Genomic DNA, 14,509 nt, shown 5'->3' with positions numbered 1-14,509 from the left:
GGAAAGTGGAAGAGACTTTTTTGTATGTGATAATCAAAGGGAGTGGGAAAGCTGCAGTAATTCTTTTGGGCGTAATCGTAAGTGAGCGAGTGTACTCATCACAATAATTCAAATAGTCTTTACTAGAGAAATTTTGGTTGAAAGGTTTTAAAAAATTATCTATACTTGTTAACTGATTTTGATGTATAGATTCAAGCTTCCTATAAAGGAATTCTGGGGATGTCTTGTTCACTTCCCTTCGGAATGATTTAATAAGGGCACCCAGCGACTTTTTACAAAAAACAAGCGTAATCATAAAGCCTTCATAACTTACCATAACTTTGTTTATTTATTTTTTTTAATTATCATGCCTATTAACTTTGTTTATCAACGTTATCTACAAAACGCCACCCAAAAACAATTAACCAAAAAGCCTCCAGCCCCGGGGGAGGGGTCAGTGTTCCCTGGCTTTGTGACCCCATAAAGCCCTCAAAGCCCCCACTACGAATGGTGTAATAGTTTATTATATACAATTGGAACACTATGATCAAGGAAGACGAGATTAGCGGAAAATATATACAACGTTGTAGACAAAAAAAGACTTATCTGACGTGGCATAAATAAAATCCACGTCATGATCATGATGAGTGAGTTGAGTGCAATTCTCGTTAGACCTGATGGTCCTCCTCATTATCAATATCCAGCTCAATCACACACTCCCTTTTCACCTCGATTAAATCACTCACTACTGTATGTTACTGTGTGTTTTTGTGCCTGAATTAATACAAGGCCTGTCAGTCAGTCAGTCCATTATATAACCCTAAATCAGCTTCTTCACATTTAAACGTACACAGCTCTTTAATGGGAGAGGTCTGTCCTTCTATCTCTTCTTCACTTTTCTCAACCCTAGCTATTAATTTGACTCTCATTATTATCATTATTATTTGAAGTGAAAATGAGTTTCTTTAATGGGTTTTGGTTAAAAAAAAAAAGAGTCTTTGTCTGGGTTTGAAAATTGAAACAAAAGTGAGTTTCTTTGATGTGGGTATGGTTTTGATGAGTCTTTTAGCTTAAAAAAAACAAAAAAGAGTTTTTTTTTAATGTTGGTTTAATTTGTTGATTAATGTTTGTTTTTACGATATTATTGTCTGATCATCGTTTTCAGGAGGAAAAGAAGGTGGAAGAAGAGGCGAAACTGGTCGCCGGAGATGAGCATAAGGGGGAGGAGTCGAAAGACCCACCACCGCCTCCGCAGCCACAAGAAGTTGTCTTGAGAGTGTTCATGCATTGTGAAGGCTGTGCTAGGAAAGCCCGAAAATGCCTTAGAGGCCTTGAAGGTTCTTAATTACTTTTTTTAATTTTTTTCTGAAGCGACTCTTGGAAAGAGTTTAGGGGGTCGTACATGTACGGAGTAACTAATGGACATTAAAGAACCATAGTTTTGTTTTCAGTATAATCAGTTTTATCATTTAAAATGACATAACTTGTTGTCGTATTACCTACCTCTCTATTATAAATCGATTCTTTGTGAAATAGACGATAGATAAATTATGACATTTTGATCGTATTTTATGAGTTTTAATGATTTTTTATTTGGTTTAATTAATGCTTAAACGTACAGGCGTTGAAGATGTTATTACGGATTGTAAGACTCATATGGTCACAGTGAAGGGAGAAAAAGCAGATCCAATGAAGGTTTTAGAAAGACTTCAGAAAAAATGTCACCGGAAAGTTGAGCTGTTATCGCCGGTACCAACTCCGGCAACAGAGGAGCCCAAGAAGCCGGAGCAAGAAGATGCACCAACACAGGAAGACAAGAAAGACGAGCTGGTACGTTGTATTTGGTTCTTATCATGTTGTCTAAATTAATCGAATTAAAATGTGGTTAATTTTTTTAATTTTTAATTAACATATATATCATTTGTTCCGATGACATGCAGCCACCGCCGGTTATAACGGTGGTGTTGAAAGTACACATGCATTGTGAAGCTTGTGCCCAAGGGATTAGAAAACGCATTTTGAGGATGAATGGTAATTTACTATTTTATTTTCACATAATATTTACCGAAAGAAACCTTTTTTCTTTTGCTTTTGCACATACTTCAATCTTCTTTTTCTCACGTTTAGTGCGTGTCAGAGGGTATATTTATTTAAGAGTAAATACACACCTGAACAATAATAATAATAATAAAAATATACTTTTCACTAAAGGTGAAACATGTATGGGTGAGTTTTGAATAAAACTCACTATAAAAACTCTGGTAATCAAACATTTTTTTTTCTAATTAATTATCAAGTTTGTATTATAATAAAACTCTCTCATTTATATCTGTTCTGTTCTAGACGCCGTAAAGTCTATTACGAGTCTCTCATATATTAAAACACTAACTCATTATATTTTAAATGTGATTACGTATATTTATTTGTATCAAAGTAAGCAAAAATGACTCTATCCCTAGCTTATGACTTAGTAATAAAAAGGTTTGGGTTCTCTACAATTTTGATTCTCACTTATGTCATTTATGTGGATATTGATAATAAATGATTTGAGCTAAATCTTGTGAGATTGTCAACTCGGATCTCGAGCCCACCCGGGATTTTAGTCCGACCATGTGTTACGCTAGAAGATTTTGTTCTTGTGGTGGCACGACTGTAAAGTGACAACCGGCAGTATGATTTACCAAGTGAACGCTCAAGAATTGAAGTCAGTGTGGGCTCGGTTAAAACATTAGGGAGGGGAGGGGTGGTTATCACTCATCACACGCCTCACCCAATCCAATGGTGCCACATCACCAACCCCAAATCCATCACATTTTGATGGAATTTGGTAGGGGTGGTGGTGTGGTGTGGTGTGATGGACAGCTCATCCGGCCACCTTCACCGGACCTTTTTCCGGCCAATTTTCCGGCCAGCTTCATCCCAAACACCAACCAACCACCAAACACCAACCTTTTTCTGGCCACCTTCATCCTTTTTTCGGCCAAACACCAACCAACAAACCATCAGATCCGTGCCCGACGACACTACCAACCACCAGATCCGTTCATCACCGAGCTCCGGCAAGAAAAAAATCACCGGAATGGACCAATTTTTCCGGCCAAACACCAACCAACCAACTTTTTCCGGCCAAACACTCTCCCCTCCAACGTTCCATTTCCTCGATTTCCACCCCATCTCACGCGTGATGGCCGTCACGCAAATCTCATCACTCAAGCTTGACAAGGCACTGACGGCGGTGTTGATAAACCCATCACGCGTGATGGGTGCTCCATCATGCGATGCCCCGGGTGCCCTTATAACATGACAAGAATGATGTAACTAGACTCCTCAAATTAAAGAGTGCAGTGATATAAACACACAAAAAAATGCCATTCAAAAATAAATATATAAATAATGTAAAAAAATGACTTCCATTTATTTTTTTGAACGAAAATAAAAGGAGAAATTTGATTTTCATTATTTCTTCCAACTAATAACAAGTGCCGTTCAAAAGTAAATAAATAATAACAATAATAATAATAAGGAGAAAGTTAACGTACAAATAAAATTAACGTGTTAATTTTGAGAGTTAAGTAGAATAAGTATAGATAAAAGATTCAATACAATAATGGTTTATCATACAATACGTACACGACTCGTATACCCGTCGATCTTCAATTTAACGCGATGGCAGTTTTGTAATTTTCGTTAAATCTGATCCACTGCTCTCATCGATTCCGTCCACCTTCATCGTCACCATTCAGCAATCTTCATCGTACAACGATTTCGTCCATTGTCTGTCACACCCCGACCAAAGGCGGCGGAACATGCCGGGGTGCAACGATTGCTCATAAGCGCATGACACTATTTAAAGCGACAATATTTAACAAACTCATTTCATTTCACATCATCGAAAATGTCACATAACCAAATATTCATAACTCAAATACAACAAAATATAACAAAATATAGCAAATCAAATATTGTTCAGTTTTGCTAATATCCTAACGGTATTTGTGACGTTTTCTTTACCGAACTCCATAATCAACCTAGATGCAAACCTGTAACATTTCATAAAATAAAGTTTATCAACACAAAGGTTGGTGAGCAATTCATAAGTTTGAACAATAGATATATAGTATGAAAAGCCACAAAACTAGTATACAAAACCATAAATAATAGCTATAAACTTGGATAAATAGTTATCGCTAACAAGTTAGCGACACCCAACTATAAGGGGTTGCCAAATAGTTTAGGATTTTATAGTTATCGTTAATTGCATTACGTTAACGACGCCTTGCCATGAGGGGTTTCCAAATGGTCTAGGATTTATAGTTCCACCATCCAAAAGCGATAAACACATAGTCAAATAAGCATAGAACACCAAATCGAGCAATTATTCAAGTAAGGTATACAACAACGTTTGTGGTTTAAGACCCAAGTATAAAACATTTAGTTTAGATAAGTTGAAATGTCACCCCCAAAATAAAAGATAGAAAACGGGGTATGAAGTTACTCACATTCAAGTAATAAACTTGAAAGATTGATTATTTGGAGATTTGCCGGAACGACGAGTTTAACGTATGAAGCCTAAATAAAAGAAAGTCTTGGATTTAGAACGGTTGTCTTGAAGATCTTTAAATAAAATAATTGTTGCAAAAACTAATCAATTAAAGTTCAAGGTTTAAAATGTAACTATTTAAGAATTTATAATAATAACCCTTTTAAAAAATTTAAGTTTGCTCAAAACCAGGTTAAAGTATCTAACCTTAATATTTACTTAACCAATGTTAAGTAATAAGGTGGGGAAAATGCTAAAATGCAAGTTCCATTAGGCTAAAGATACTAAAACGGGTTTTTAACGAGTGTTCGGGTTGTCGGTTCGGGTCTTGACAAATGGTCAAACCCAAAGTCAACTTTCCAAAATATTAATTGTTATGAGATAACTCATTAAAACATACTAACACTTAACCAAGTATGTAGATCTATTGTTTAGAACTAACAACGCACGTTAAGCGAGTGTTCGGTTTTGTCGGTCCAAGTTATGTTATGAGATCAAGTTGGATCCAACTATTCCAAGTACTTAAGAAAATAATTAAAATCAGTTTGTAAACTATTTTTTTAAAGAAATATACAAGTCTTGATAACTAAAAACACACTTGTGTGTCTTAAGCGAGTAAAAGTCGGTATAGTTCGGTCTCCATCTCACAAATAGTTCATAGATGGTTTCTACATGCCCAAATATCATAGAACTTGTATATTGGTTTATAAATGAAGAAAACTTAAATTTTACAACAAAAAAAGTTAACTACAAGTCTTTTAAGCAAAAGTTTCGGTTTAGTTCGGTTTCCATCTCCCAATGAGTTCATAGATGGATTCCATATGCTTAATATCAAAGAACTTGTAAAAATGATTTTTGAAACTCAAATCTAGCAATAAACATGTTTAAACAACTATTTTAACAAAACTAGTAAAAAAAAGTTCGGTTTCCAGTTTGGACTAGTTTCGGTTAAACCGAGGTTAGTCTTATACAAACCCACATCATGGAACTTGTAAATAAGATGAACAAACTAAAGGGTTAGAAGTTAGTCATAAGTGATATGTATAATAAGTTATGTGTGTGTAAATATATATCAAGAACACGAAGTCCTCCATGAAGCCTTGCCTTATGACATTCGAAACTTAACCAACCAAAGTCGGTGAAGTAACAAATAAAGGAAACAAGGGGTGTGTATTATATATATGTTGTACCACCATATTCAAGAGTTAGTAATGTTAGATGAACAAGTTTGTATGAAAGACTATAGTTAGTTTGACTTGAGAAGTCAAAACTTCAAGAATACATAAGAAATAACAACCTTGAATCTATGGAGTTTGAGAGAGTTTTTGGAGATGTAGCAAGAATAAAATGAAGAAGATGGGTGTGTATATATAGGGAAGGAGTGAAGGGTTGGGTATAAAGATTCTTTTATGGTTTGCATAAAAATGGGTATGTTTAAATGGTCAAACAATGCATAATATAAAAAAAAATATTTTTTATATATTTTAAATGACAAGATCCAATAATTTATATATTTGAAATGTTCGGGTTACAAACGGGTCGGGTTTACATAACAAAAGTGACCCGAAATTGACGAATGTCACATTGTCGAAGCCACCATCCACAATCATCATACATCGTCGTCTATTATTTGTTCACAAGTTTGTTAATATTTTGATAAAATTGAAATTGAAATTGAAATTGATGAACCTAATTCATCAATTAACCTTTAAATTGATCTAATTAATCATCAATTTGAAGATTCGGTCGATTAATTTTTTCAATTTTTAGTGGGTTATGCCTGAACGTTTAAACTCTTTTGCCTGAATGTTTAAACTCTTTTGCCTGAACGTTTAAACTTTTTTTCCCGAACGTTTAAAGGTTTAACATTTGAAAAAACACAACATTTAACATTTGTTAGTTTAGCAGTTCTGTTTAGAAGTTCTGAACTTCAGGTGTTTAATCTTTTTTTGTTAGTTTAGAAGTTCTGTTTAGAAGTTCAGAACTTCTAAACTTTTTTGAACACCCAGAACTTCTTAGAACGTTTAAAGATGTTCATGATTTTTGAACACCCAGAATTTCATTGAAAGTATTAGAACGTTTAAAGATGTTCATTTTTTTTACACCCAGAACTTCATTGAACGTATCAGAACGTTTATAGGTCTTCAGTTTTGTTTCAGAACGTTTAAACATAACATTTTGAACCCTAATAAGAGCTCGATTGAGTGCGTTATTTCGGCAATCCCATAATCGATTGATGATTCTAAATACTTCTACACATCAATTCGATTGATTAAAATCATCATTTTGGTGTTTATTTTGGTCAGAACGTATAAATTTTGAGTAGAACGTTTAAACATAAACCCTAATCATAGCTCAATTAAGTGTGTTAATCTGTATTTTCATAATCGATTGATGATTCTAAAGCCTCTTACACATCAATTCGATTGATTAAATCATCAATTTTTGATTAATTTGAAGATTTTTAATGTTCAGTGACGTTCTATTTCAATTTTGGTTTTTGACTTTTGAGATTTCATACTGTAAGCTGTGATTAGAGTTTAGAAATTGGATTAGATTGAGCGACAAGTTCCAAATTTGGATCAGAGTTGATTTGTAATCAACGAATTTTGATCGCGAACAACTGTTGGGTTATTTACAAAATTGCCACCGCGCGTTTTTTAATCAAACGTTTTGGAATGTCGCGTACCTAATGTACGATAAGCCATTATTGTACGTTAACTCACCCCTATATATATACTATTAAGTAGAGTAATTATGCAATTATATCATAGAGTAATTACATAATTATTATGTGATATATTACATCATTACCCTACTTGTATATCTAATTACTATACTTAATTCGCATAATTAACTCGTTAATTTCATTTTTATTTAATCAAACCCATAAAAACAATAATAATAACAACGAATGATGACATGAAGTTCTAATTTTGTATTTTTGTGGGCATGTAGGGGTGGAAAGTGCAGTCCCGGATCAAAAGAACTCACAAGTAGTGGTGAAAGGCACTTTTCCGGCAACGGAGCTGGTGGATCACGTGCACAAGACAACCGGCAAAACCGCCGTTATTTTAACACAAGATCCCCAGCCCAAGACGGAGGAAAACAAGACCGACCAAAAGGAGGGTGGCGATAAGAAGGAAGAAGAGAAGAACGTCGGCGAAGACGCCGAGAAACAAGAAGCGGCCGGCAAGGAGGAGACGGCAGCAGCCGTCATGGAGATGAGAAAAAATGGTTATTATTATTATTATCAGCCGGTGAATTACCAAGTATACCCTTCAAGTTACGTTATGGAGCCTGCATATTCGTATCCATCACAAGCCCCACAGATGTTTAGTGATGAGAACCCCAATGCATGCAGTGTTATGTAAATAAAGGAAGGGTAAAACTGGAAAGTAGTTACATGGAAGTTGTGTTGAGCTTTTGTAATGTGTCTGCATGTGGACTTGTGTGGAGTATGAAAGTGTGCATAAAAAGCTCTTGAATTTTGTGAACTTTTTTTAGTTTTTGACAAATAAAACTTGATACATATTCTACAAATGTTAGAATAAATAAAAATAAAATAAAATCTAAATACGACACATTCGTTATAGACTCTGTTTTAAGTATAGGTTGCACAATTATAAATACATATTGTGCGATAATTTAAATTTATGTGTAATTATGTCGCAGATGAAATTGCCCTTCGGCCATCCACGCGCTATGCGTCGTAATCTGGTTAATTCGTATGATAACTCTTCTTTGTCAATGACTTGATTGAGATATCAACGTATCATAAGTTGGAGTAAACTTCTAATCATATTAATATATTAGAACAAATCGAGTGACAAAAGGCATAAATGCTTGTTACCTAGTGAATGTTATGACACATGAGAAAAGCTTGGCCACTTACCTATGATTAGAAGGCATAAATGCTTGTTACCTAGTGAATGTTACCTAGTGAATGTTAGACAACAAGGTATTCATGATGTACATTTAAAAAAATGTAAATTATATCAAATTCTTATTATATATATATAGAGAGAGAGAATGGTTCACGAGAGGAATCATTTAGTGTGAGAAATGCGTTAAGTGAATTATAACCATTTGTTAAGATGATCAATGGACTATATTAACCGTGGCATTATTGTAATTATTGGATCCTGATTTAAATGAATTTTATTAGAAAATGGTAGTGTTGCAATTTACTCCTACATCAAACATTGAAATCCACAAATGTTAATAATATTTCCCCATTTAACGCTTTCTTCATCTGTGATTCCCAATATCCTAAATTACCACAACAAAATCATTCTTCACAAAATAGTCAACCGATTCATGCAATCTTCTTGAAGTTTTTGAATATTAATCATCAATTCTACATAAAAGGGGTTTGTTAAAGAGGTTTTTGCCTCAATCTTGGCGCAGGAGGTAACAATTTTATGGTTAGATTTTTTTTCCTTCACATATCTTTGTTTTTTTATGCTTTAATAGTATGCATAACCCCAACTAAATATCCGACTACCTGAATTATGATATTATAAACCTAATATGATGATTCCTAAAAGCATCTCGATTGTGCTAAAAATAAATTTTAGGTTTTTTAGGGCTCATACTTGCTATTAAAATAGATATAAACTATCATATGGACTATATGTAGGAGTGACGATGCTTTATTTTTGCAATTTTCTATGTGTGAGTTTGGTTAAAGTTAAGGTTAGCTATGTGTGTAAGCGTTGATTTATTATAATTCTATCAAGTAATAGAAATCAGTGTAGGTACACCGTCTTGTGTAGGAGTAATTGTGATATTGTGTAAGTGTTTGTTTATTTTAGTTATATCAGTAATAGTATTCAATCAAGAAATACCATGTCAAAGCGTCGGTTTTGTATTATTTTAAAAGGGTTTGTATGTTATAGTTACATATTTGACTTTGTGTAATGTTATTTTTTCCTTTTTTTAAGCTATTTCTAAGATTAAGACAGTCACGTTTTTGTTATTTTTTTTTTAATTTTTGTTGTTTGCATAAACAATTTGTTAATTAAAGTGTTGTTAACTATATTTGTTGGGCTAGGCTTATTACATGATTTATACTTAATCTTATGGGCTTGGTATGTATGTAATACCGGAAACACTATGTTTTCGGTGGGCTTGTGCTTTGGGCTTGGGCAGTAGGTTTGCTAGGCTCTATATATATTGTATTAGGCCATTAGACGGGGAGTGGATCATTAACGAGGTTGGTGGTGGTTAGTAGGTTACGTGGTTTGCATTCCACTCATCTTGTAATCAATTATTGAGAGCTTAAGCACCCGACGTTAATATAACGTGTGTTTTGAAGCTTATTGTGTGTTGGTTTGTGGTTATTCTTCGTGAGTATTGAATCACCTTGTTAGTTTCCACATAAAAACGTGTTTGTTTGATATCACATTGAAAGATCCTGATTTGGAGTATACAATTGGTATCAGAGCCTATAGACCTGAGATTGGTGATATCAAAGATTCAAGATCGTTTTTGGTTGATAATCCGTGGGTATTTTTCTGGAAATCAAGATTACGGGTATTCTAGTGTTCTTCGGGAACAAATTAGGGATAAAATCTTTTCAAAACTTGAAAGATTTTTAAATCCTTGATTTTTCAGGATCAAATTTGTTACCAAGATTACCAAGTCAAAGATCAACAGTTCTTGGTCAACAATTCAAAGTTCTCGGCAACAATTCAACGTGATCATGGTTATCGAGTTCAAGGATCTCGGTCAAGGTTTTTGGGTTCAGTTTGGTGATTTCGGCTCAAATCAAGGGTTCTTGGGCAACAAAAGGTTCTCGGGTTCAGTTTGGTGATCTTGGCTTAGATCAAGGGTTCTCGGGATCAGTTGGGTGTTCTCGGCTAGCTTGTTCTCTGTTCTTGGGTTCTCGACCATAGATAAACTTAGTGGTCTCAGCTTTCACTATTCTCGGGTATTCTGTTTGGTTTTGGGCCTGGTTTATTGGGCCATTATTGTTTGGACTATTTTTTTTAATTTTGGTTAAAATGGACCAGTTAAGAAACATATCATCCACTACTACTTTGTAGCTGGACTCAATAATGGGAACTACCACTGGCAAACCTCGTCTACTATCTCCTGAAGGGTTTGTTGAGTGAAAGTTTATATTCGAGAAATACGTTACGATGAAGGATGCAAAAGTCTGGAGAAGTATTGTCAGGGATCCTCAACCCATTACTTATGAAAAGGATGACGGTGAACTCGCCATAAAACCTGTCACCATGTACAGTGATGCTGATTTTGTGAAGGTTGAGGAAGATGAAAAGGCTCTTGCCACTCTTACCATGGCTTTTTCACTTGAGATTGCTCAAGGATTCAGAGAGCTATAATCTGCCAAAGGTTTGTGGGAAGCCCACATTGAGGTGTATAAGGGAAATGAGGATATGAGAAGGAGTCGACAGGATCTGTTACGACAAAGGTTTAACATGTTCAATCCTGAAAAGGGAGAGTCATTGGAGATACAGCTCCAAAGATTTGTTACCTTGGTCGCTGAGATGCGAACTGCAAAACTAATCTGACTCTTATTAAGACAAATAACAAGCTGGTCAACTCTCTGCTCAAAGCTGGGACATGAATCTTGTAGTGATAAAAAAAAAGACAAAGGACCTAACCATATTAACTTTGTCAGAAGTGATGGCGATCATAAAGTCTTGGGACATGGATGACAAGCAGCGTGGCATTAATCATGCTAACTCCTACAATGCTGTAACAACGTGAAAATTTTGAGTTCAAAGTATCAACTTTCCAAAGTCTAGGGACTAAAGTTGCCAAAATCCAAACTTGAGGGTTAAAAATGAAAAATATGTTTTCCTGACCCATCGCGCTACGCGATGAGTCAGAAGAGACTCCCATCGCGTACCGCGATGGGGTGTCTGACAATGTGTGACACGTGTGCCACGTGGCACACGGTGGCACTAGGTGCTGCCACGTGGAGAGGTGCCTGCCACGTGTCGACACGTGGCAGATCTACGCTGTGCGTCAGCAGACCTATATCGCGGTACGCGATAGGTCTGCTGAAGGACCCATCGCGTACCGCGATGGGAACCAATTTGAGGCCTATAAATAGCGGCCATGGGCAGCTCATTTCTGTATACCAATTCAGTTCTCACATCTCTCCACTCTCTCACTAGAATACCTGGAAATTCGTGCCTTGTTTCCTCGATAATTATGCCTCGAATATCTCGTTTGTGTATCGACGTTTCCTTAGAGTTTGTACTACCCTACACCCACATACCAAGAAAGTGTTGTTGAAATGGCAATGAATCTCGATAAGCGTCAATGAGTATTGAAGTTTGGTGTAATCGTTTGACGATCGAGAAGTAAAGCGGCGTCGGAGTGCTGCTCAAGTCCCTAGGATTTTGGTACGCCACTAAGGTTAGGCGTAATATCGAATTCAATATAATTTAATATTATATTCAAGGCTTAAGCCTTAAGTCGAGGATATACTCGATACCTCGATAAAAGAAAAGAAAAGAAAATATAACAAAGAAATGAATGAAAGATTGAATGTTGAATATGTGATAACATATATATGTGTGTAAGTATATATGTATATATTCTTTGTTATGAAAATATTATTTAATGAATAAAGAGTATTCTTAAATAATAAAAGAAAAGATTACGTTTCTTAGAGAAGAAGAAACGTCGGGTTTTCATATAAACTAAAGATTTATAATTTACTTTTAAACAAGAGGTTTTCAAGTAAATAAGAATTGAACTAAAGGTTCAATCGAGGATTGAGATATAAGACTAAAGGTCTTAAGCCGGATCGTGTATCCGACTAACAAATATTTATACTCGTAACTATAGGTTCGAGATAAAGAAAGGGAAAGACCCTTGGACGGTGAGTGAAGCCGATCCTAAAGAGATAAGGTGAATACGCCCCCAAACTTTTAAACTTGTTTTCAAATGAGTCAAACTTGTTATATGAAATTATTTACAAGGAACTATGTGTTCCTAAAACCGTTATAACTATGGGTATAAACCTAGCCCTCAGGCTGTGGTATACATATGTCTGGATCCTTACATAGGTGGTACTATGCAATGTATGGGCATGATCGCACCACCCTCGTAGGACACTCTCCTGCAGGGAGTACGACCTTATGTGTATACTTACGGGTACTTAACTAAGTCGAACGCTACGGTGTTTGCTGAGGTGACCTAGCGTAGAGGCTCTAGTTTATAATGTGTTGTTTGACTTTGTTATTCCTAAGCCACGTTGGGCCGAGGCAGGCGTATTCTCGAGGGGTAATAAAGTAAAAGAAGTTATTTTGCGTCAGCGTGTTCACCAGCATTCGTTGCTGACGTATTTTCTTACATTTTGCAGGTGAACAAGTTTAGCGCTTGGAGTGTCGAAGTGCTATTGATATATCCGATGGCTCGGATTCATTTTGTAAACTTAATATGGTGGTTTGTAAATATTAAACAAGTAAATGTTTTGTAACAACTTAAACGGGTGTTTATAATCCCGTCTTTTATATAAGTTACATTTTCGATCCTTAAAGTTTTATAAGTCTTCCGCAAATTAATGCAACTCTGATCTATTTACAATTACGATACCAATTATTGAGTCACGCTCCTAGGCCCTAGATGGGGGTGTGACAAATGCTGCTGGTTACAATACTGCTTCAAAAACTGCTTTCGTATCACAAGGTAGTTTTTAGTATTTAAGTCATCTCAAGGTCAGTATGTTCAGCCACTGCAAGCTCATGACAACTTCTCAATGTTTAAATCTTCTCAAGGTCAATTTGCTCAGCCACCTCAGCATCCTCCTGCATTCTTTCAACAACCTGCTCCACCAACTAAACCTCAACCAGCTGCTGCAACTCCTAGTCAATCGTCTACTCAAGTTCCAGCGGTTTCAAAGGAGACTCAAGAAAACATTGCCTTAATGGCAGGTGTCATGAACTGCTACAATGCTTTTCTTGCTAGAAATTTGGTTCCTCTAGTCATGGCTATTGAATTGGATCAAATTCATCCCGATAATGTGGAGGAGATGGATATATCTTGGCAGATTGCCATGGCAGTGTTCAGAGCGAATAAATTCACCAAGAGTGTTAGAAACAACTGGAACATGCCTGCTGGCAAGAAGGTTGGGTTTAACAAGGACACTCTCAGGTGCTACAACTGGCACGAGCCTGGTCACTTTGCTCGTGAGTGCACCAATCCAGCAAAGGAGGGAAACTGGGAAAGGGCACTGGTTCTAGTAGGTGGTACCCGAGGATAAAATGGGAGTGGGGCTTGAGAGAATGAGCGGGGATTAGTTGCTTAACAATTTGACTGGAATGACCAGATGCACGCACTCAACATAAACAATCAAGCTGCTAATCTTGCTCATATTGATGTTGATGAAGAACGTTGAAGAGGAGCTGGTCAAGGATCTTCAGTTTGATTTCATGGATTCCATTCCTCATAGCTCATATGATGTAAGTTCTAAATTATGCTCTCAATCATGCATTGACAAAGTAGAACTATATAGAATACATAATAGTAATCTTCTTAGAGAAATGGAAGGTGTAACACATGAAACATAACCCTTAAGAAAGCTGAAAAATCTTTAAAAGATAAACTAGAGGCGCAAAAAAAGGATTTTAAACAACTTCAAAATGATTTTAGTATAAAATGTTGTCACTACTTTGATGCAAAACAATGGGTTGCTGAACTAACCGCCGAGTTAGATGCCTCTAAGATAGAGATTGCCAAATTGAATAACAAATTTGATAATGTTGAGTTTAATTTTAAGAAATTCGATGTCTCCAGTAAGTCAAACCTATTGAACCAATCTTGAGAGTGAACGATACTAGTGTGTCTACTTCGCGTGCAGATGAAGTAACTATAGAGGATTGGACTGATAACTAATAAAAACTTTAATTATATTGTTTCTTTAAATTTACCCGCTTTAGATTTTGTTGCTACTAATGCTTGTGTTGGCTCTGTTTTTAAGAGCAAAGACAATTGTGTGGTTGATCC

The 14,509-nt window shown here is 35.8% G+C and overlaps 1 protein-coding gene across 1 annotated transcript; it reads left to right on the top strand.

Moving 5' to 3' along the window:
- Positions 1–707: 707 nt before the first annotated feature.
- LOC143538252 (heavy metal-associated isoprenylated plant protein 7-like) lies at positions 708–8,033 on the top strand. Its single transcript, XM_077031848.1, has 5 exons — positions 708–849; positions 1,145–1,316; positions 1,601–1,809; positions 1,920–2,010; positions 7,478–8,033. Exons 1-5 carry the CDS (start codon positions 841–843, stop codon positions 7,891–7,893), a joined length of 897 nt encoding a protein of 298 aa, XP_076887963.1. The 5' UTR covers positions 708–840; the 3' UTR covers positions 7,894–8,033.
- The last annotated feature ends 6,476 nt before the right edge of the window (positions 8,034–14,509 follow it).

The sequence above is a fragment of the Bidens hawaiensis genome, unplaced genomic scaffold (assembly GCF_021521415.1).
Source record: "Bidens hawaiensis isolate Kalapana, Puna unplaced genomic scaffold, B.hawaiensis_p1.1 tig00011541_1, whole genome shotgun sequence".
In the NCBI taxonomy this organism is placed as follows: Eukaryota; Viridiplantae; Streptophyta; class Magnoliopsida; order Asterales; family Asteraceae; genus Bidens; species Bidens hawaiensis.
This window is presented reverse-complemented; position numbering and strand designations above follow the sequence as displayed.

What these genes read in the sequence shown, in the direction of transcription:
- LOC143538252 (XM_077031848.1), top strand. An exon ending in ATGCCTTAGAGGCCTTGAAG is followed by an intron (nt 1,317 to 1,600) that starts GTTCTTAATTAC and finishes TTAAACGTACAG; the next exon opens with GCGTTGAAGATGTTATTACG. An exon ending in ACGCATTTTGAGGATGAATG is followed by an intron (nt 2,011 to 7,477) that starts GTAATTTACTAT and finishes GTGGGCATGTAG; the next exon opens with GGGTGGAAAGTGCAGTCCCG.